This window comes from Protomyctophum parallelum, assembly GCF_964188405.1.
Source record: "Protomyctophum parallelum genome assembly, chromosome: 6".
NCBI classification, from domain to species: domain Eukaryota; kingdom Metazoa; phylum Chordata; class Actinopteri; order Myctophiformes; family Myctophidae; genus Protomyctophum; species Protomyctophum parallelum.
Window position 1 is genome coordinate 33579879 of NC_139701.1, and position 21497 is coordinate 33601375.

The 21497-nt window shown below is 47.8% G+C and overlaps 1 protein-coding gene across 2 annotated transcripts in view; it reads left to right on the plus strand.

The window, feature by feature from the left end:
• adcy1a (adenylate cyclase 1a) overlaps positions 1-21497 on the plus strand; it is a gene marked incomplete at both ends in the record, with an annotated part of 59676 nt that overhangs the window by 23794 nt on the left and 14385 nt on the right. For both annotated transcript variants that reach the window (XM_083766360.1, XM_083766361.1), the window contains 9 exons: positions 3540-3667; positions 6796-6958; positions 8216-8353; positions 8642-8797; positions 10753-10944; positions 14900-14997; positions 18350-18434; positions 19465-19554; positions 20423-20694. In XM_083766360.1, coding sequence (XP_083622486.1) covers positions 3540-3667; positions 6796-6958; positions 8216-8353; positions 8642-8797; positions 10753-10944; positions 14900-14997; positions 18350-18434; positions 19465-19554; positions 20423-20694 — 1322 coding nt within the window. The remainder of the gene's footprint in view (positions 1-3539; positions 3668-6795; positions 6959-8215; positions 8354-8641; positions 8798-10752; positions 10945-14899; positions 14998-18349; positions 18435-19464; positions 19555-20422; positions 20695-21497) is intronic.

A 21497-nucleotide genomic window follows, 5' to 3' on the forward strand; every position in this document is an offset into this window, starting at 1 on the left:
TGACAAAGGCACTCTTGTGTAAAATTGTGAAAAACAAAGGCATTTTTTGCCTGACAAAAGTTAGAGGCACCATCACATTCCGGCAAAAGGCTTTAGTCATCCTGATGAAGACCTTTTGCGGCAACACGTTGGTTCATTTATTTTTATTTTTATATTTATTTTGTTGCTCTTTCACTAAAGAGCAACTCGTTTAGATTTTTCACTCATCCGCTTGAAAGTGGTGTCTCTCTGTGTTTCCTCTTTAAATGTTATTGAGAGCTACGAGTTCAATATTTCAGCTGATACACTCACACACACTGTTCTGTTCTGTTCTGTTCTGTTCTGTTCTGTTCTGTTCTGTTCTGTTCTGTTCTGTTCTGTTCTGTTCTGTTCTGTTCAGCTGATACACTCACACACACTGTTCTGTTCTGTTCTGTTCTGTTCTGTTCAGCTGATACACTCACACACACTGTTCAGCTGATACACTCACACACACTGTTCAGCTGATACACTCACACACACTGTTCTGCTGTACTTGGAGGAGGAGGAGGAGGAGGAGGAGGAGGACTGCTTTCCATTGACTATGTTAATTCCCTGTAGCCTTATGAAGGGGCCGTATGGATCCGTACGAACATCTGAACTATATGTTTGAACAGGGTAATTGCATTATTTATATCATCGGAAGGGTTTGGACAGTGTGATTGGCCAAAACTTGAAAAGACATTAATTGCCTGAGGAGAGCCGACCTCCAAGGACTGTCTAAAGAGGACGAGACGCGAAGACCGTACGAGCGACACCATGTTGCTTCATGGAAGAAAAGAAGCATGCGCAATGGGCTATATGCAGCCAACACTTCCGCGTTTAGCCCCATATGTGACCTCTCCCTACGCTCATTCTGTATCTCCGAGATGAGGTCACACCCTGGGCCCACCGCGGTTCAGAAACGGCGCATGTTTCCACAAGGAACGATTCTTACCATTTTCTGCACAATGAATCCAAAAAGTGAAGGGGCAGAAAAGGTTTACACTAATTCAAACTTAGCAACGCCAAAGAAAATCCAACTTTAGCGTCACAGCGGTTGTTTAGCATGTTTTTCATTGAAGTTGAAAAGCGCTAGCGCCTCCCCGGCGCCTCCCCTGGTCGAAAATTTCCAACTGACTTCAGTTCACTCGACATGCACGCGCACACGCACAGCTTCCTTGATAAACATAGAAGTGGCTGACTAAACAACCGCTGAAACGCTCGTGTAACCGTTTAAACTTGGACGTTGCTAAGTTTGAATTAGTGTAAAACTTTTTTAGCTCTTCACTTTTTGGATTCATTGTGCAGAAAAGGGTAAGAAGCGTTCCTTGTGGAAACATGCGCCGTTTCTGAACCGCGGTGGGAGGTGCCCAGGGTGTGGCCTCATCTCGGAGCTACAGAATGAGCGTAGGGAGAGGGCACATATGGGGCTATTCCGCGTTCAGATTCCTTTGTTATCAACTGCCATGGAGCCCCATGGAGCAACATGGTGTCGCCTGTACGGTCTTCGCGTCTCATCCTCTTTAGACAGTCCTTGCCGACCTCCAGGAAGTACCAACACCTCTGAACTCCCTCTCAGTGATCATGCATAAACAAGAATCGATGAACATCAATTAATTACCAGCTGCCTTATTATATCTGCAGAATTGTGCTATGAAATGTAAATATCTGTGTCTATGTGTATCTGTGTGTGTGGAAACAACAACAGGATCTGCAGCCACACGCACGCACACACGCACACACGCACACAGTGTCCCTCTGGGCTTTGCTGTCTGTAGTGTAAAATAGCCTATCTAGAAGCTCATAAAGAATTGTCAATAAGTCATAGTTATTGTTACTATACTTTAGTTCTTTGTCGTGCATATTTGTACCTTAGTAGTGGGACTTTCTGTAGTGGGTTTTTCTGTCTGTATAGTGTGCAGAGTCTGCACATGCATTCGCATCACGCAAGTCGTTAATGCGTGCCGTTTATTTTCCATACGTGTTGTTGCTTGCTATCGCTGGCTCTTCATGCCGTTCACTTCACGTTGATGCGTGTAGTGTGTAGAGTGTGCACATGCATTCGCTCGTTGATGCGTGCCGTTTATTATCCATAATGTGTTGTTGCTGGCGTCAATTTCCACATGGCTAGTGTTGGCGCACGTGTGTATGTTTTCTCTTCGCTATGTTGTGGTCCCATTGGCCAGAGACGAGGCAGCCGTGTTAGGCTGGAGCTGTCCCATCCCATTGACCATAGGCAGCCAATCAGGACTATGCATTCAGTATGACTATAGGTCCTCCGTTGGTCGTCTACATTTCATGAGCGATGTTTCAGCAGTAGCTAAAGCAGCTGGTAAAAAAACATGACAAATTGGATCACATCGGAATGATATGATAGGGCGGCTGTGGCTCAGGAGGTAGAGCAGGTCGTCCAATGATCCCTGGTTTCGGCGGTTCGAATCCCGGCTCCTCCTATCCACATCTCGAAGTGTCCTTGGGCAAGACATTGAACCCTACATTGCCTCCAATGAGTCGATCGGTGTGTGCGAATGTGGGAAGTGAGGACGCTGGCGTCGACTGTTCGCCGCTTCACCTCCCAATGTATAAATGAACCATTGTAAAGCGCTTTGAAAAGCGCTATAAAATGCAATTAATTATTATTATATTTATTATTATATCCAGGTGTCAGTGGTTCCAGACCTACGTATAGCGAGCTACAGTTAATGCTGGGTGGATTCATTGATCAGTGCATTATAGGCCGAACTGTCTTCTCTTTAATAATCCAGCTGAACGGTCCAAATTCCTTTGGTTGGACAAATAACTACAAAATGTTCTGTGCCTCCGAGATGTCCTGACTATAGCTCAAGTACTTTATCTACTGTAATTGGTCAGAAGTTGTCAATTGGCATGTCCATCCGACCTTTTTTTTCTGTTGGCTATTGTTCGCAAATTCGCAATGTTCGGTATGGCTCTCTGTAAAGTATTGAAGAATATGGGATTCCATAATTATACAATGATCTTCTTCCTTGTGTGATTGACATGCTCTTGTGTCCTTCTGCAGTAGACCTATTTTTGGTGATTAGCACCTACGAGGGTGTCGGCCGAGAAGGAGCCGAATTCCGGTGGCTATTTGTATAACAAAGGAGTTTGAGACAGACTGGTTGATCAAACACTTGCCACTAATAATATGCAAACCAATGTCGACCCCCCACGCCAATGTAGAGTGCTTAAAGTAGTGACCAAGGATACAATCAGTTGTCAGTCGTGGCGCAAGCCTACATGGGAGACGTCAGCCACTTTGCTGGCTGGCGTGAGTCTGTCTATGCTCTGTAAGCTGTACTTCGTTGAAATAAACATCTTGGAACTTCATCTCGTCTCATGTCTGCCGTGCACAATTCTCCTCTGTATGGTATGAAATATACTTCAGAATGCCACCACCTTCTGACTCTCTCTTTTTGTTTGTTAATTTGTGTGTGTGTGCTCGCGCACGTGTGTGTGTGTGTGTGTGTGTGTGTGTGTGTGTGTGTGTGTGTGTGTGTGTGTGTGCGTGCGTGTCTCAGGAGAACCACTGCAGACGTATTAAGATCCTGGGTGATTGCTACTACTGTGTGTCAGGGCTGACCCAGCCCAAGGCAGACCATGCTCACTGCTGTGTGGAGATGGGCCTGGACATGATTGACACCATAGCGTGAGTGACCTGCACCCGTTATACATGCACCCAGACAAACTCACATGCACGCATGTGCAAACTCACAGTGCGTGCATACTCAAACGCGAACACTGATCTATTAACGTCAAGGACTCAAAGCAGAAGTACAACTTAATGAAGGTGTGTGACTTCAGTCCAGAAATGTTCATGCAGGCAGCCAGGCACGCATATAAGTCTTAATAGTTAATACAGTGAAAAATCACCCTTCACAAATAGCCGCCGCTTCGGTGCACGCACACGCACACACACACACACACACACACACACACACACACACACACACACACACACACACACACACACACACACACACACACACACACACACAAACCTGCACCAAAAGCTCTGTGCTCACACAAACACACACAGGCACTATAGCTGGATGTGCTGTGTGAGCGTGTAGCCTGTCATGTTGTGTTCCTGCTGTTCTGTATGAACGGATGTGGCCGCCGTGGAAGCGCTTTATCTCTCAGGACAGGTGTATGCACGTGCAGTCGCACGCGCGCAAGAGCGTGCACACACACACACACAGACACACACACACACACACACACACACACACACTCATCCCTCTGCAGGTGACATCGCTGCCTCAGACTGACGGACACACTCTCGTCCTCCCCACCTTCCTTCTGCCTTCGTCTCTCTCTTTCTCTCTCAATTCAATTTCAATTCTCTCTCTCTCTCTCTCTCTCTCTCTCTCTCTCTCTCTCTCTCTCGCTCTCCCCTGCTCTGTTTGTCTCATCTCCCGCTGTTTGATGAGAGGCTTTGTACAGTGATTTACTGGAGAAGAGAGGCTTTATAAAAAATCCAGCTTCATCTCCTCCAAGCATAGCTGCAAGAGTGGGTGCGCACGTGCACACACACGTGCACACACTCTCACACACACACACACACACACACACACACACACACACACACACACACACACACACACACACACACACACACACACACACACACACACACACACAAACACACACACGTGCACGATCAGGCATGCATGAAGAATCAGAATCAGAATCATCTTTATTGTCACATCAGCGTGCAGGCCCATGATATATCTACAGTACATTAACAAGACACATTCGTACAAGTGCACGAATGTGTCACAGACACAACCACATATAGTAGGCTATACTATACAGGAGTTTTTTTATTTCTATTTCATATAATCACTCACTCACTCACTCAAGCCTATTTAGTGTAAAAACGTTTGGCCACAGAGAGGCTATACAACGCTATGGAGAAGATCTCAGGTGGAGACGTTTGGCCACAGAGAGGCTATACAACGCTATGGAGAAGATCTCAGGTGGAGACGTTTGGCCACAGAGAGGCTATACAACGCTATGGAGAAGAGCTATATTTAGCCCTTTCTAATGGAACAGGCAGGTGGGGCTGTCTCACCGCCACTGGTGGGAAGTAACTATAAGCACATTTACTCAATTACCGGTACTGTAAATAAGTACTTTTATTTATGTACTTTTACTTTACTTGAGTGTGTCCATTTTTCAATACTGTACAACTCAGATATCTCTCTACTAGAGTGACGTCTTCAGTCACTATAGTTATTGTAGGCCTATACTTTCCAGATTTAGATTCTATATTTAATACAAAGCATACAGCCACTTTAATATAGCCTAAACCCTATTTTATACTATTTTAACCACTTGAGCCCTAGGGTCGCTGTTCTTGGATAAACATATGACATGTCATTGTTTTATTTATTTAATTGTTTTCATCTCTATTCAACCAGGGGCCTATATTTCACGAAACATGGATTAGAGATTAAACCGGTTTCATTAAAACTGGTTAATCTTGCCAGATTAATTTAGGCAGTTAACCTGGATATGTTGAGTCTTGATTCGGTTTCATGAAAGCAATGCCACACTAGTTACCAAACCATGGAAACTAATGCTGTGGATTTAGCCTCAATAGCCTGCTCCGGACCAGGCTAACAGCCAGGTTTAACCTAATCCTGATGTCTTTACTGTTCATTAAGCAGTCAATCTGATCACAAATCAATGATTTTTTCCACACTTATTCAATTATTATGGGTTTATGTTGCCTTATTTTTATCGAAGAAGCCAGGCTGTCTATTCTGACAGGCTTTATGATCCTGGCTCGCCAAATCCGCCCATTCTAATCCTCGCTTGGCTTTAGTGGAACGGAATAAACCAGGCTGTACAGACCAGGATTTAACAAACCTGGTTTTGTCTTAAATCCTGGATTAGTTCATCCAAGTTTCGTGAAATAGGCCCCAGGCAAAGCAAGAATAACAACACATTACAACTTCAGCCTGGTAAAAGGCAAGGCCTCTTTAGTGAGAGCGGAAAGGGGGATAAAATAAATCAACAATCAGATCACAACTGTAAAAAAAAAACACAAAGCATTCAAAGCAATCATTTAGAAATGTCAGCAAAACTATTTTGTGTAGAGCGAAAACAGGAGTGCCCCATGCAGGGAGGTCACCAACATGTCCAGAGTACACAGACAAATGTCTCCAAATGTGGTCTTGTCCGTGGCAACGTTTTAGTTTTTCTGTTTTACACACCAATAATGTTCTTATTTTGATCATAACACTTAGGCCTACTTACTGAATGTCAAATCCCCAGTGTTACTCTCAGAGTTACAGACCTGTTATGGTCATTCAGGGTTATCTATGTATGTGTTTCTGGTAATATTATAGTCCACTCATTTTGTATGTCCGTGGCAAAAATGGAATGTTGACATTGATGTACACCGCAAGCCAACATGGCGATGACCAAGCCCCCAGTAAACGTTGAAGATGCCACTACCTACTGGCGAAATGTGGAATTGCAGCACTTTAATGGAGGTGGATGGACGTTCATGACGTCACGTGCGTAAATTGAGGTCCGGGGCTAGGCTAGGCTAAACTTCCGCTCGCTCGAGCCATTGAGTTATAATTATACTTCCGGAAGTCTTCCAGGTGCTTCAAAACGCCACTGAGCAACTTCCACTGAAATGAATAGCGGGGGGGGGGGGGGGCTAACGCTCCGGTTCGGTCTCTATCCTTTATAGCTCTATGGCGATGACCCCTGCTCCCATGTTTGAGACATGCTCCTGTTCTTATGGCCCCCCTGCAGGTCAGTGGTGGAGGCGACTGAGGTGGACCTCAACATGCGCGTGGGGCTGCACACAGGCCGAGTGCTGTGCGGCGTGCTGGGCCTGAGGAAGTGGCAGTACGACGTGTGGTCCAACGACGTCACACTGGCCAACGTGATGGAGGCAGGCGGCCTGCCTGGGTCAGTACCATCCGCCTCCTCGCACCCTTACAACAATGTTTCTCTCTTTTTGTTTTGTGTTCAATATCAATTTAGCCGATAATGATACCGATATTTGTTTATTTAGTAATTGGTGTTATTATTTCCCCCTTTTGTGCCAGGGAAACAAATACATCTGAAATAACTGTTAAGTATAAGCAGAAACACAATATAATTGCCTTGATGCCAAGTAACATTAAATAACATTAAGTGTCAATACGCGTCAGCTGGACAGTGACACACCTCAGCTGTGCTGAACTGAAAGTGACTGGAGTTAGTTAAACAAAAGCCCTTGAATATGACATGATATATGTTTATTGTGATTATGGTAAACTTACATAGCTTTCAATCACAAACACCATGGAGTAAAAATTCGATACCGATATTTACAGATAATGGCAAATATTGTTTATGCGGACGATATATCAGTGTAGCCCTAATCTTTTTTATTTGTAAGACTTTCCAGTTTCATATGCATGATTAGGCCACGGACCCCCAAAACTCTGAGAGTTAAAAAATGGAACCAAACACAACAACGCTGATCACAGCCAAACAAATCCGGGGATTGATGAGATTAATTCAGAAAAGGTGACAGTGTCGTTCAAATGTAGCAAAAGCTACAGCAGATCTCCAAGCTCACAACTTGTAGATCGTAAAAACTCGTTACTGAAACCGTGGTTTTGTGTCTTCAAGGTGTCAGCGCCGACATCGACATTATGGAATGAATAGTTTTGAGACACACGTACAGGTCATAATGATTTATGCGTTGTGAGGCACACACACATCATAATGATTTATGAGTTCTGAGGCACACACACATCATAATGATTTATGAGTTCTGAGGCACACACACATCATAATGATTTATGAGTTCTGAGGCACACACACATCATAATGATTTATGTCACCTAATACAAATCTAGGGAAATGTCCACGTTTGCATTAATATAATAGTTTCTGAAGCCTTAACTTCTTAATACTCTATAGCACTATACTATACTATAGCAGCGACAAAAAACTACACCAATCTGCCTTTTCTGGCCCCCTCATGCCTACTGTTTTCTGTCTCCTCCACCTGTGTGTGTGTGTGTGTATGTGTGTGTGTGTGTGTGTGTGTGTGTGTGTGTGTGTGTGTGTGTGCGTGCGTGCGTGCGTGCGTGCGTGCGTGCGTGCGTGCGTGCGTGCGTGCGTGCGTGCGTGCGTGCGTGCGTGCGTGCGTGTGTGTGTGTGTGTTTGCAGTAAGGTGCACATCACCAGGACCACTCTGGAGTGTCTGAATGGAGACTATGAGGTGGAGCCAGGCTTTGGCCACGATAGGCACTCCTTCCTTCAGAAGCATCAAATAGAGACGTTCTTTATTGTGCCATCTCACAGACGCAAGGTGAGAATCAGAATCACTTTTATTGTACACATCACAGGTTTACAGGTGTAAGGAAGTGGGTGAAAATACTTTTGTCCAAGCCTCACCATTCATACTTTTTAAAACGGAAAGGAAAATAACTGGTCAAAAGTCAAATTTGAGATCTGTCCATTTATCATGGCAGGTATGTACATGAGGTTAGATGTACGGTGAATTATGTTCCTGAGCTCCATCAGATTGACAGATTCTTTGCTTTCAGTCTCCAGTAAATACTTTGTTTGTCCCTTTTCTGTGTGTTCATTTCTCCAGATTTTCCCAGGGCTGATACTGTCAGACATCAAGCCGGCCAAAAGGATGAAGTTTAAGACGGTGTGCTATTTGCTGGTGCAGCTCATGCACTGTCGCAAGATGTTCAAGGCTGAGATCCCCTTCTCCAACGTCTTGACCTGCGAGGACGACGACAAGGTGTGTGTCGGAAATGCCGATATACGATCAAAATACAAGCATGAATGAATCGATCCTGTGAGGGCAAGGTTAGAGTTAAAACGGCAGTACAAACATGTATATTGATCCAAGCTGGAACATAATCATTTGATTCCAATCATGCTCTGAGAATACAGTGAATGCTTTTAAGATGTTCAAGTACTAGTCCTGATCCAGAATCGTGTGGGAAGTATAGATGAATAGTGGTAGATTGAGGTGTGGTCCTGCTCCTGACATCTGCTATTATACTGATTGATTCATTATGAGATGAAACAACACAAGATAAGACAACATTTGAATAACCAGTAGCCAACTTTTTGAAAATAAATAAGTATACAAATATAGAGGGTACTAACCATTTTGCATGGTCAATATACCAGTAAAACTTTGTAACTATAAATGCATTGTAGTTTGATCTTTGTGCGTCTGATTGCGTGTGTGTGAGTGTGTGAGTGTGCGTGTGTGCGTGCGTGCGTGCGTGCGTGCGTGCGTGCGTGCGTGCGTGCGTGCGTGCGTGCGTGCGTGCGTACGTACGTACGTGCGTGTGTGTGTTCAATGCTTGTGTATTTCTGTAAAGTATAGGGATATCCTTTTAATGGGTTGTACAGTACATTGTCATACATGTCCAATGCTGATGTAGTGAAATCCTGTTTGATCTCCTAATCTCTCTCTCTCTCACTCTCTCATTCTCTCCACACACACACACACACACACACACACACACACACACACACACACACACACACACACACACACACACACACACACACACACTGATCTACACTAATCTGGATTTCTAGATTTCTTGTGTAAGCGTACTGATTCATTCTATGCCTCTGTTATGGACAGTAGTATAAAAGGAAGATTGTGCCACAGATATACTATTGCGATATTTGTGCATCTGTGCGTGCGTGCGTGCGTGCGTGCGTGCGTGTAAACCAGTGGTGAGTCAGAGATGAGTCAGAGTTGTGGTGGTGGCATAGCTGAGCTCTTCAGAAATAGCCCTGTAGACTGTTGGAGTGGGGCCAGTCATTAACAGCCTCCTTTGTCATCACTTCTAATGCTATTAGTTACAGTGCTCTCCTGCTGTATTGTTGTTTCCTAAACTTTCTAAAGCTTGCAAATGGTTCTGGCCCGGCATCCACAATAACCCGGCCACCGCTGGGTACCGAAACCTGAACCAATGGTCAATGCGACGCCAGCGCAATAATCACGGAAATGCCGGGCAAGCTGATAACATAGAACACGAGAGGACATGTAACGTCATTTGAACTTTCGACACTGTTTCATCAACTCAATGTTGACACAATGTAGCCTGGAAAGCAAACGAATCTGCCATTGCAAACAATTGCACCGCTCAGTTGTGATCAGATTTCACTCCCTCCGAAGTAGTGAGGGACCAACCAACCAGGGTCCAGCATTCTTTTTTTACCCGCTCCTTGGAAATGCATTTTCCACACCGAGATTCCAGACTAATATCTACTACGCAGATGATATTTTGGAAAATCTCTGGCGTTCTCTGCGTCTACACAAAAATCTCTCCGTCCACATCACAATATAGTTAACCCATTTTGGGCGGGAACCCCTTTTGGTGTTGCATTATGTAATGCTTTAGCTATTGAAAAATAGCAGATCTACAAGCTCATAGGGCACCGAGTGGCACGCTACGAGCTTGTAGGTCTGCTATTTTTGAAGAATCAGGAAAAGTGACATGAAAGTGTTTGAGAACAACTGACATAGAAAAACTGCTTTTTCAAGAAAACAGTCAGGATTTAGAAGACATTTGCAGAATCGTTCCCAGGTCAAAATGGGTTGAAGTGACGTAGCCAGCCAAAAACTCAGTTTGTCTTTGTCTTATACTGTATATGTCTATAGAATCCCTCGTGAACCAAATGCTTCACTGTTTGCGGATTGAGGTTGTATGTGGTCTTTCTCAGAGGAGGGCCTTGCGGACCGCGCCAGAGAAGATGAGGAGCCGGACGTCCTTCTCGGCCGGCGCTGTGCAGCTCCCGCCGGGGGCGCGGGTCAACCGCTACATCGGCCGGCTCATCGAGGCCCGGCAGACGGAGTCTACGTCGGACTTCAACGTCGTCACCCTGTCCTACAGGAACAGAGACAGGGAGCGCACGGTGAGGATTGAGGACACGCCTCTGCAAATATGCACACACGCACGCACACGCATGCACAGACGCACAAAAATAGGAGGGGGCCGCATAAGGACTCCTGGGGTACCTCGCTCAGTAACTGGAGTGTTGAGGGTTTAAGTGATTGAATGCTTCGTGACTCCATCCTCTGCTTTTTCTTCCTCTCTCTTTGTCTCTCTCGTATTACATACACGACACAGGCGTGCGTGCGTGCGTGCGTGCGTGCGGAACCCACCCACTGTCTCAGGAGGTGGGTATAGCTAATGATTTGGGAGCATCTGAGATTACACACGTGTTATCTTTCTCCTGTGTGAGCGTGGGTAGAGATATAAAGAAGACACAACTGGGAAATTGTATGTGCGTGCGTGCGTGCGTGCGTGCGTGCGTGCGTGCGTGCGTGCGTGCGTGCTCATGGCCTTAGGTGCATGAGCATGCCAAACCAAATGCTCAATTGTGCTTTAATTGTCACATATTTAACTTCTTGCAGACGACTGATACTCGGGGGAAATTCACATTGTCACCAGTTACTAAGTATGATGAAACGATTAGCTTGGCAACATGGAGAGAATGAGGTATAAGCATTAGAAGGCAGACCAGACGCTCACATTGGTCTCATCAGACTGACTCAGTGCCGCAGCGTGGCGGCGCGCACAAAATGATCTGCTCCATCGTTTAAGGCGTAGTGCCTTATTCATGCTCAACATCTGGTCTGGGGGACCACCAGGGGGTCCAGATGGATCCTTATCAGGATCCATCTGAGGGCCCTATTTATGCATTTATTTCCAGGTCTCATGCGGTAATGAAGTCATAACACCACCATCTTATGTGCAATTGCTATTTTACAAGTAGCGCTGAACGCAAACACTTGAGGCTTAAGTCTACCAGCTTATTTAACTCCTGGGGAAGTGTTCATATGTTAATTAAGGTTGCTATGCGGTATCTGCTATTTTAACCCTTGACTTAACGAGACTCATCGCATAGCACTAAGACATGGTCAGGACCACATCCTAAACGCAAAAATAAATCTTTGGTTGTATAGGACACCCTGGCAGTTTAACTCGGCCACACTCTATTCTCAAGTGATTTAATTGTTTAATTGTTAATCTCTGAAGTGTCTGTTTATTATCAATATATTTACATTCCCATATATGGGCTAAATATTGATGCCATCAGGGATCTATATGGGCTAAATATTGATGCCATCAGGGATCTATATGGGCTAAATATTGATGCCATCAGGGATCTATATGGGCTAAATATTGATGCCATCAGGGATCTATATGGGCTAAATATTGATGCCATCAGGGATCTATATGGGCTAAATATTGATGCCATCAGGGATCTATATGGGCTAAATATTGATGCCATCAGGGATCTATATGGGCATAACAGGGATTGTATTTGCGCATCGTCTGGGAATGCCCATTTATGGACCTTTTTCTTTTCTTTTTTCTATTTCTTAATACATACAGGATAGCTGAGAAGCAGGATTTAAACTATTATCTGTTGTCATGTCAGATGTACATTTGCTGACTCCGAGCCAGGCCATGACGTGATGTCACGATGCGTGACCATATATGGAGGCGTGACTGACTGACGGGAAATGCACAGTTTCATATAAACTGCCCGACCTGTGGTCACAATCATTGTAATATAATTACCAAAGACGCCCTGAGGGCGAGAAGAGTGCACGCATCCGCCTGGCAGACTGCTGGGCGAGCGCTGGCGCTTTGGCATGGGGGGTCAGACCAACATATCTTTGGCATGGGGGGTCAGACCAACATATCTTTGGCATGGGGGGTCAGACCAACATATCTTTGGCATGGGGGGTCAGACCAACATATCTTTGGCATGGGGGGTCAGACCAACATATCTTTGGCATGGGGGGTCAGACCAACATATCTTTGGCATGGGGGGTCAGACCAACATATCTTTGGCATGGGGGGTCAGACCAACATATCTTTGGCATGGGGGGTCAGACCAACATATCTTTGGCATGGGGGGTCAGACCAACATATGGAATGAATTCTATACTGGCATGGGGGGTCAGAACAACATATGGAATGAATTCTATACTGGCATGGGGGGTCAGACCAACATATGGAATGAATTCTATACTGGCATGGGGGGTCAGACCAACATATGGAATGAATTCTATACTGGCATGGGGGGTCAGACCAACATATGGAATGAATTCTATACTGGCATGGGGGGTCAGAACAACATATGGAATGAATTCTATACTGGCATGGGGGGTCAGAACAACATATGGAATGAATTCTATACTGGCATGGGGGGTCAGACCAACATATGGAATGAATTCTATACTGGCATGGGGGGTCAGAACAACATATGGAATGAATTCTATACTGGCATGGGGGGTCAGACCAACATATGGAATGAATTCTATACTGGCATGGGGGGTCAGACCAACATATGGAATGAATTCTATACTGGCATGGGGGGTCAGAACAACATATGGAATGAATTCTATACTGGCATGGGGGGTCAGACCAACATATGGAATGAATTCTATACTGGCATGGGGGGTCAGACCAACATATGGAATGAATTCTATACTGGCATGGGGGGTCAGAACAACATATGGAATGAATTCTATACTGGCCATTTGGCCATATATGGAGCGTGTCTTGAGTGTACAGTATTTGATGAGGTCAGATCATATGGAATATATAGAATGTCAGAACAGGTCAGCTCCATATGCAGATCTAAGGGTGGCAGCGGGGGCAGTGTCTTGAGTGTACAGGGTTTGATGAGGTCTGGCCATATATGGAGCGTGTCTTGAGTGTGGGTTTGATGAGGTCAGATCAACATGGAATGTCAGAATAGGTCAGCTCCATATATGGAGATATAAGGGTGGCAGCGGGGGAAGTGTGCTGCGGCTGCACTAATAACTTGAATGGACAGGTGTCAGTCAAAAGGGAGACATCGAAGAGGATGGACAGGTGCGGTCGGATCAACATAATTATGGAATGTCAGAACAGGTCAGCTCCATATATGGAGATCTAAGGGTTTGAGGTTTGAGGTCAGATGTAGAGTTGCTGGCCGGCTCCATATATGTAGATCTAGGTGATGATCCAGTCTTCTCCATGTATGGAGATCCAGGGATTGATGAGGTCAGTGTCAGGATCTTCATATATGGAGACGGCTATGGAGCGTGTCAGACTGACGACCATATACAGTATGGTGCCGTGACTCTGGGAGGAGTTGCTAAAGCTTGCTTTCTACTTGGTTGCACATTGTGTGAGACACCAGCGAGCATATACACTCAGCTATGTCAAACTCAAGGCCCGGGGGCCAAATCAGGCCCGTGAATGAATTATCTTTGGCCCGCGGGATGATATTTAATTAGTATTAGAACTGGCCCTCTGGTATATTGCACGGACCACCATAATACTACAAGTCCCACAATGCTCTGCGAGTGCATTGTCACGTATCGAGGGCCCGCAAGTGCAAGCATGTGTCTTCTCTTCACTATTGATCAGCAGTGAAATTATATCACTTGTGGTCAACTTTCAGCTACCCCTCTCCCAAACAATGGCCCGTGTGTTGAAACACAGTCCGGCCCTCGACTTGTACCAATTTCTTTATTTTGGCCCACTGTGTATTTGAGTTTGACATCCTTGTACAGTAACGGAAACAGCCTTCATCATAGCTCATTGTCCGCTTTCTCTCTCTCTCTCTCTCTCTCTCTCTCTCTCTCTGCCTGAGTTGTAAGCTTGCAAAACCAAAAATATATTTATATTCTGTATCTTTGTATTGTGTAGTTGATTGATTGTGGAGTGATTTGGATAGATTTTCTGTAACTAAATGAGCTAATTTTGGAAAGCTGTGGTTTTAATAAATCTCTCTCTCTCTCTCTCTCTCTCTCTCTCTCTCTCTCTCTCTCTCTGTCTCTCTCTCTGTCTCTCTCTCTCAGTATCACCAGGTGGACGATGATCATTTCATCAGTGCAGTGGTTCTGTCTCTGATCCTTGTTACACTGTTTGGCCTTATCTATCTGCTAATGATCCCACAGTAAGTGCAAAGACACATGCACACGCATGCACGCACAACCACGCACGCACACAAGGTTTGTTCATTTGTGTGATGGAAAATAATTGATATAAGGTATCAAGGACTCTATTTCCGTGCTAAACCCCTTATCCCTATAAACCAGCGGTTCCCAACGTGGGGTCCGCGGACCCCTAGGGGTACGCGACGCATAGCCAGGGGGTACCCAAGCCCCCTCAAAAAAAAAAAAAAAAAAAAAAAAGTTTTTTTTCTTTTTTTTTTTTTTTTGAGGGGGCTTGTGAATCATGGTGTGTGTGTGTGATATGAAATGTCCAGTACCTCCCAAAGTGCCACCCAAGTGTCTTCCCTGCAGTGTCTGCCCAGTGCCTCCCCAGTGTCTGCCCAGTGGCTCCCCAATGTCTCCCCAGTGGCTGCAGTTTCTCCCCAGTGCCTCCCCGGTGCCTTCCCAGTGCCTCCTGCAGTGTCCCCTCAGTGCTTCCCCAGTGCCTCCCCAGTGCCTCCCCAGTGTCCCCCTGAGTGCCTCCCCAGTGTCTCCCCAGTGTCTCCCCAGTGCCTCCCCAGTGCCTCCCCAGTGCCTCCCCAGTGTCTCCCCAGTGCCTCCTGCAGTGTCTCCCCAGTGTCCCCTCAGTGCCTCCCCAGTGTCCCCCTGAGTGCCTCCCCATGCTCCCCAGTGTCCCCCTGAGTGCCTCCCCATGCTCCCCAGTGTCCCCCTGAGTGCCTCCCCATGCTCCCCAGTGTCTCCCCAGTGTCTCCCCAGTGCCTTCCCAGTGTCTCCCCAGTGCCTCCCCAGTGCCTCCCCAGTGTCTCCCCAGTGCCTCCCCAGTGTCTCCCCAGTGCCTCCCCAGTGTCCCCTCAGTGCCTCCCCAGTGTCCCCCTGAGTGCCTCCCCATGCTCCCCAGTGTCCCCCTGAGTGCCTCCCCATGCTCCCCAGTGTCCCCCTGAGTGCCTCCCCATGCTCCCCAGTGTCTCCCCAGTGTCTCCCCAGTGCCTCCCCAGTGTCTCCCCAGTGTCTCCCCAATGTCTCCCCAGTGGCTGCAGTTTCTCCCCAGTGCCTCCCCGGTGCCTTCCCAGTGCCTCCTCCTTTTTTTTTGAGGGGGCTTGTGAATCATGGTGTGTGTGTGTGATATGAAATGTCCAGTACCTCCCAAAGTGCCACCCAAGTGTCTTCCCTGCAGTGTCTGCCCAGTGCCTCCCCAGTGTCTGCCCAGTGGCTCCCCAATGTCTCCCCAGTGGCTGCAGTTTCTCCCCAGTGCCTCCCCGGTGCCTTCCCAGTGCCTCCTGCAGTGTCCCCTCAGTGCTTCCCCAGTGCCTCCCCAGTGCCTCCCCAGTGTCCCCCTGAGTGCCTCCCCAGTGTCTCCCCAGTGTCTCCCCAGTGCCTCCCCAGTGCCTCCCCAGTGCCTCCCCAGTGTCTCCCCAGTGCCTCCTGCAGTGTCTCCCCAGTGTCCCCTCAGTGCCTCCCCAGTGTCCCCCTGAGTGCCTCCCCATGCTCCCCAGTGTCCCCCTGAGTGCCTCCCCATGCTCCCCAGTGTCCCCCTGAGTGCCTCCCCATGCTCCCCAGTGTCTCCCCAGTGTCTCCCCAGTGTCTCCCCAGTGCCTCCCCAGTGCCTCCCCAGTGTCTCCCCAGTGCCTCCCCAGTGTCTCCCCAGTGCCTCCCCAGTGTCCCCTCAGTGCCTCCCCAGTGTCCCCCTGAGTGCCTCCCCATGCTCCCCAGTGTCCCCCTGAGTGCCTCCCCATGCTCCCCAGTGTCCCCCTGAGTGCCTCCCCATGCTCCCCAGTGTCTCCCCAGTGTCTCCCCAGTGCCTCCCCAGTGTCTCCCCAGTGTCTCCCCAGTGCCTTCCCAGTGCCTCCCCAGTGTCCCCCTGAGTGCCTCCCCATGCTCCCCAGTGTCCCCCCAGTGCCTCCCCAGTGCCTTCCCAGTGCCTCCCCAGTGTCCCCTCAGTGCCTTCCCAGTGCCTCCCCAGTGTCCCCTCAGTGCCTTCCCAGTGCCTCCCCAGTGTCTGCCCAGTGGCTCCCCAATGTCTCCCCAGTGGCTGCAGTTTCTCCCCAGTGCCTCCCCGGTGCCTTCCCAGTGCCTCCTGCAGTGTCCCCTCAGTGCTTCCCCAGTGCCTCCCCAGTGCCTCCCCAGTGTCCCCCTGAGTGCCTCCCCAGTGTCTCCCCAGTGTCTCCCCAGTGCCTCCCCAGTGCCTCCCCAGTGCCTCCCCAGTGTCTCCCCAGTGCCTCCTGCAGTGTCTCCCCAGTGTCCCCTCAGTGCCTCCCCAGTGTCCCCCTGAGTGCCTCCCCATGCTCCCCAGTGTCCCCCTGAGTGCCTCCCCATGCTCCCCAGTGTCCCCCTGAGTGCCTCCCCATGCTCCCCAGTGTCTCCCCAGTGTCTCCCCAGTGTCTCCCCAGTGCCTCCCCAGTGCCTCCCCAGTGTCTCCCCAGTGCCTCCCCAGTGTCTCCCCAGTGCCTCCCCAGTGTCCCCTCAGTGCCTCCCCAGTGTCCCCCTGAGTGCCTCCCCATGCTCCCCAGTGTCCCCCTGAGTGCCTCCCCATGCTCCCCAGTGTCCCCCTGAGTGCCTCCCCATGCTCCCCAGTGTCTCCCCAGTGTCTCCCCAGTGCCTCCCCAGTGTCTCCCCAGTGTCTCCCCAGTGCCTTCCCAGTGCCTCCCCAGTGTCCCCCTGAGTGCCTCCCCATGCTCCCCAGTGTCCCCCCAGTGCCTCCCCAGTGCCTTCCCAGTGCCTCCCCAGTGTCCCCTCAGTGCCTTCCCAGTGCCTCCCCAGTGTCCCCTCAGTGCCTTCCCAGTGCCTCCCCAGTGTCCACTCAGTGCCTCCCCAGTGTCCCCCTGAGTGCCTCCCCAGTGTTCCCCCCGAGTGCCTCCCCAGTGCCTCCCTGAGTGCCTCCCGAGTGTCTCCCCAGTGTCTCCCCAGTGCCTCCCCAGTGCCTGCCCAGTGTCCCCCCAGTGTCTCCAATAGCAATACAAGAGCAATAATACAAATTAATCTTAATTTATTAATCTTATTCATTAATTATTGAATCAAATTAATTCATTAATCAAAATGTTCGACGCAAGAAGGCCCCCCTGCGGCCTGCGCCCAGCACCATGCCAAAGCTTTTTCCTGCAGGAAACACTGCTTGTGGTTGTAAATATATTGTTATCTGTGTTGCGAGGATGAGGGGGTACCTGGAAAAATATCTACCGCAAAAGGGGTACCTGGTCCAAAAAAGGTTGGGAACCCCTGCTATAAACTACTTAAAAATATAATAAAAATATTTTAAGTTAATATTTAAGTTATGTTTGGAAATTCTGCTCTCTCTCTCTCTTTCTCTCTCTCTCTCTCTCTCTCTCTCTCTCTCTCTCATCTGCCCTCCTTCCCCAGGGGGATGGTTGTGCTGCTGCTGCTGGTGCTGTGTGTGTGTGTCCATGTGGCCTGCATCATGTACCTGCACCTCACCAGGGTTCAGGTAGGACTGCCCCTACTCTCTCTATTGACCCAAAAGATCAATTAGCTGTTTAATGTTAATAATTATAATTAAAAACCAATTGTAGGAAACAAAAACTAAGGGGACCTATGACAATGTGTCCGCGACCCACAAATGGGTCCCGGGCCGACCCACTGTTTGGGAAACAGTGCTCTATACTGCTATACAGCACACTGTCATATGTTGTTGGCTTGTCACATCTTCACTGCCACCGATGCAAGCAAGTAAGCAATGAAAGGTCATTAGAACACCTGTGTTTCAATCACTTTGCTTTTGGGTTTTGACCCCTTTGACCCCCGAGGATTTATTCTGCAATTCTTGTTTTATTTGGTGAAGGATAGACCCTTATTAATCCCGCAGGTGAAATTCAGTTTGAGCTTTCAGGGGGTGTCAAGGGCGCGTTCGGAAATGCGCACCGGGAATGTGGTCAGTTTGTTGAGTGTGGTGGGCGGTGATGTCACAGAGTGCGTTCAGTGTGCCTTATTTCAGAACGACCACAGCTGTGACGCATTCACACGAATCACAACGGACAACCCCATGCTTCAGTGTAGGGTCGCTCAGTGCGGGCACTCGGCACACCCGGTGTGCAGCGCACTGGATTTTCGAACGACAACGCACTGGGTGCACTGAATAAACGAACGACAAGAGAGCACACCAGTGCGTTCAGGGCGAACGCGCCCTACGTCAGGGACACTTAAACACGTAGGCAGGGAGGCGAACCGGTGACCTTCTGATTACCAGACAGACTCTAGCTACTCAGCTCAGCTATACGCTCCCTCTCCTGAACTAATGAAGCTTTCGGGATAGCTTTGAGGTAGATAAACAGATGATTCCATTAATGAGCCCTTCCTTGCAACCCTCCAACCCCCCACGCGTGCACGAGCGCACGCACGCACGCACACACACACACACACACACACACACACACACACACACACACACACACACACACACACACACACACACACACACACACAGTCTGCCTCCACACTGTTGTTCTGTGCTCTTTCAGTGTCATCCAGGCTGTCTCAACATTCAGATCCGCACCGTACTCTGCGTCATCCTAGTCCTGCTTACCTACTCTGTTGCTCAGGCCTGTGTGGTAAGTGTGTACACAGTATGCAAGGCAAGGCCAATTTGTTTGTATAGCACATGTATGTCAAAAACAAGGCAGTCCAAAGAGCTTTGCATAAAATGACGCATTGAGATACTATGACTGCAAAATCCTGAGGGTTATGAGTGTGCGCAAAGGTAACCAAATGGATCCGTAAAGGTATGTTCACATCAACACGCAGAGATATTCAAGCGGCACGATTACATACAAAGTTAACGCAACGACATGTTGCATTGAACGCTGCGTGCAACGCGAACCATGGCAACGCGAGTCTCCGCTCCATCTTTGAGTGTCACAGGAGTCCTTATGCGGTTCCCAAACTTTTTCATGTCAAGGACCCCCAAATTGACACTAAGCTGCTTTTTACTAACACTAACATTACAAAGATGCCCAGAACATCGGGATGAACCTGTGTAGTTTATGGCTGCTCCAACAGTAGTGGCAACATTCCAAAAAAAAATTAACCGAAATGTCAAAATATCCACCGCGGTAGCTGAGACCAAAGCCATTGAGTAATGGTTGAGACAAAGCAGTGGAAGGTCCTGAAAGATACATAACGTCAGTCTTACCCAATAGCCAATCTTTCTGTTTTATGAACACAAGGCTGCTGTACTTTAAATACCTAATACTAAGCATTTAAGCCTCACTCCGTGGCCTCCGCGTGTGGTTATGGTTAGGGTTTGGTTAGTACTAATGGGTCGGACTGATGAGCGCTCGGAACAATGACACTTTAACCACAGCTTTAGGGTCCATTTGGTTACATGTGCACACTCCGAATCAGAATAGTCTTCATTGTTACACATAATGGATGAATCTCACTGTTTATACATGTCTCCTGTCGTCATCCTTGTGCCAGGTGGGCTGTGTACCTTGGACGAGAGCGCTCGCCAACTCCGCCCGCTCCTCGGAGGCGGTGGCCGTGGGTACGGCAGGCGGTCCGGCCAATGGCACGGCGGCAGAGTGGGCGTGTGCCAACGTGGCGTACGCCCTCCTGTCCTGCGTGGCCGGGACCCTCACCATCGTACCTTACCTCCATGTCTCCTCGCTCCCCAAGATCATCTTGCTCCTCCTTCTGTCCGCCAGCTACACGGTCGTCATGGAGGCCAGCGGCTATCGACAAGCGGTGGGGTGAGGGGACCCCGGATGTGCGCGCGCGTGTGTGTGTGTGTGTGTGTGTGTGTGTGTGTGTGTGTGTGTGTGTGTGTGTGTGTGTGTGTGTGTGTGTGTGTGTGTGTGTGTGTGTGTGTGTGTGTGTGTGTGTGTGTGTGTGTGTGTGTGCGTGTGTGTGCGTGTGTGTGTACATGTACTCAATTACTGTACTTTACGATAATATTTTCCAATTTTCTATATATATTTCTATATTTTCTTTTTTACTTTTACTTTTTTAACACTCTCAAAAATAATTACTTTTACTCCACTACATTTATTTGAAAAAAAAATATATACATTATATACTTGTAACTGAGTATTCCTATTTCCTACAATGCAATATTGATACTTTTGCTTAAGTTAAAAATGTGAGTATACTTTTTCCATTGTGTGTGTGCGTGCGTGCGTGCATGGGTTCGATTAGCTGGGGGAGGAAATCTATGCCTCAGCATTTGATATGTTTTCTGATGTTTTCGCCCGTTGTTTTGTAAAAAGGAATATAGGAGTGGTTGAGGCATTCAATTTAGTTTGGCTCGGTTCCACAGATAAACATATTTTGTCAGGGTGCAGGACCCAATTGCAAAACAGACAGTCAAGAGGCAGAGCAGGTCAAATGCATGGTTATTTACTGTCCAAAAACACAGGAATGAATGGAGGAGAATACACAGAACCTATAGGAGAACACAACTAGGACTGAACACTAACAATAGGCCAGAAATTGCAATAGTAATGGTTCAAGGATTATTATATACATTTTGTATCATGGCAAATTCAGGGATTGA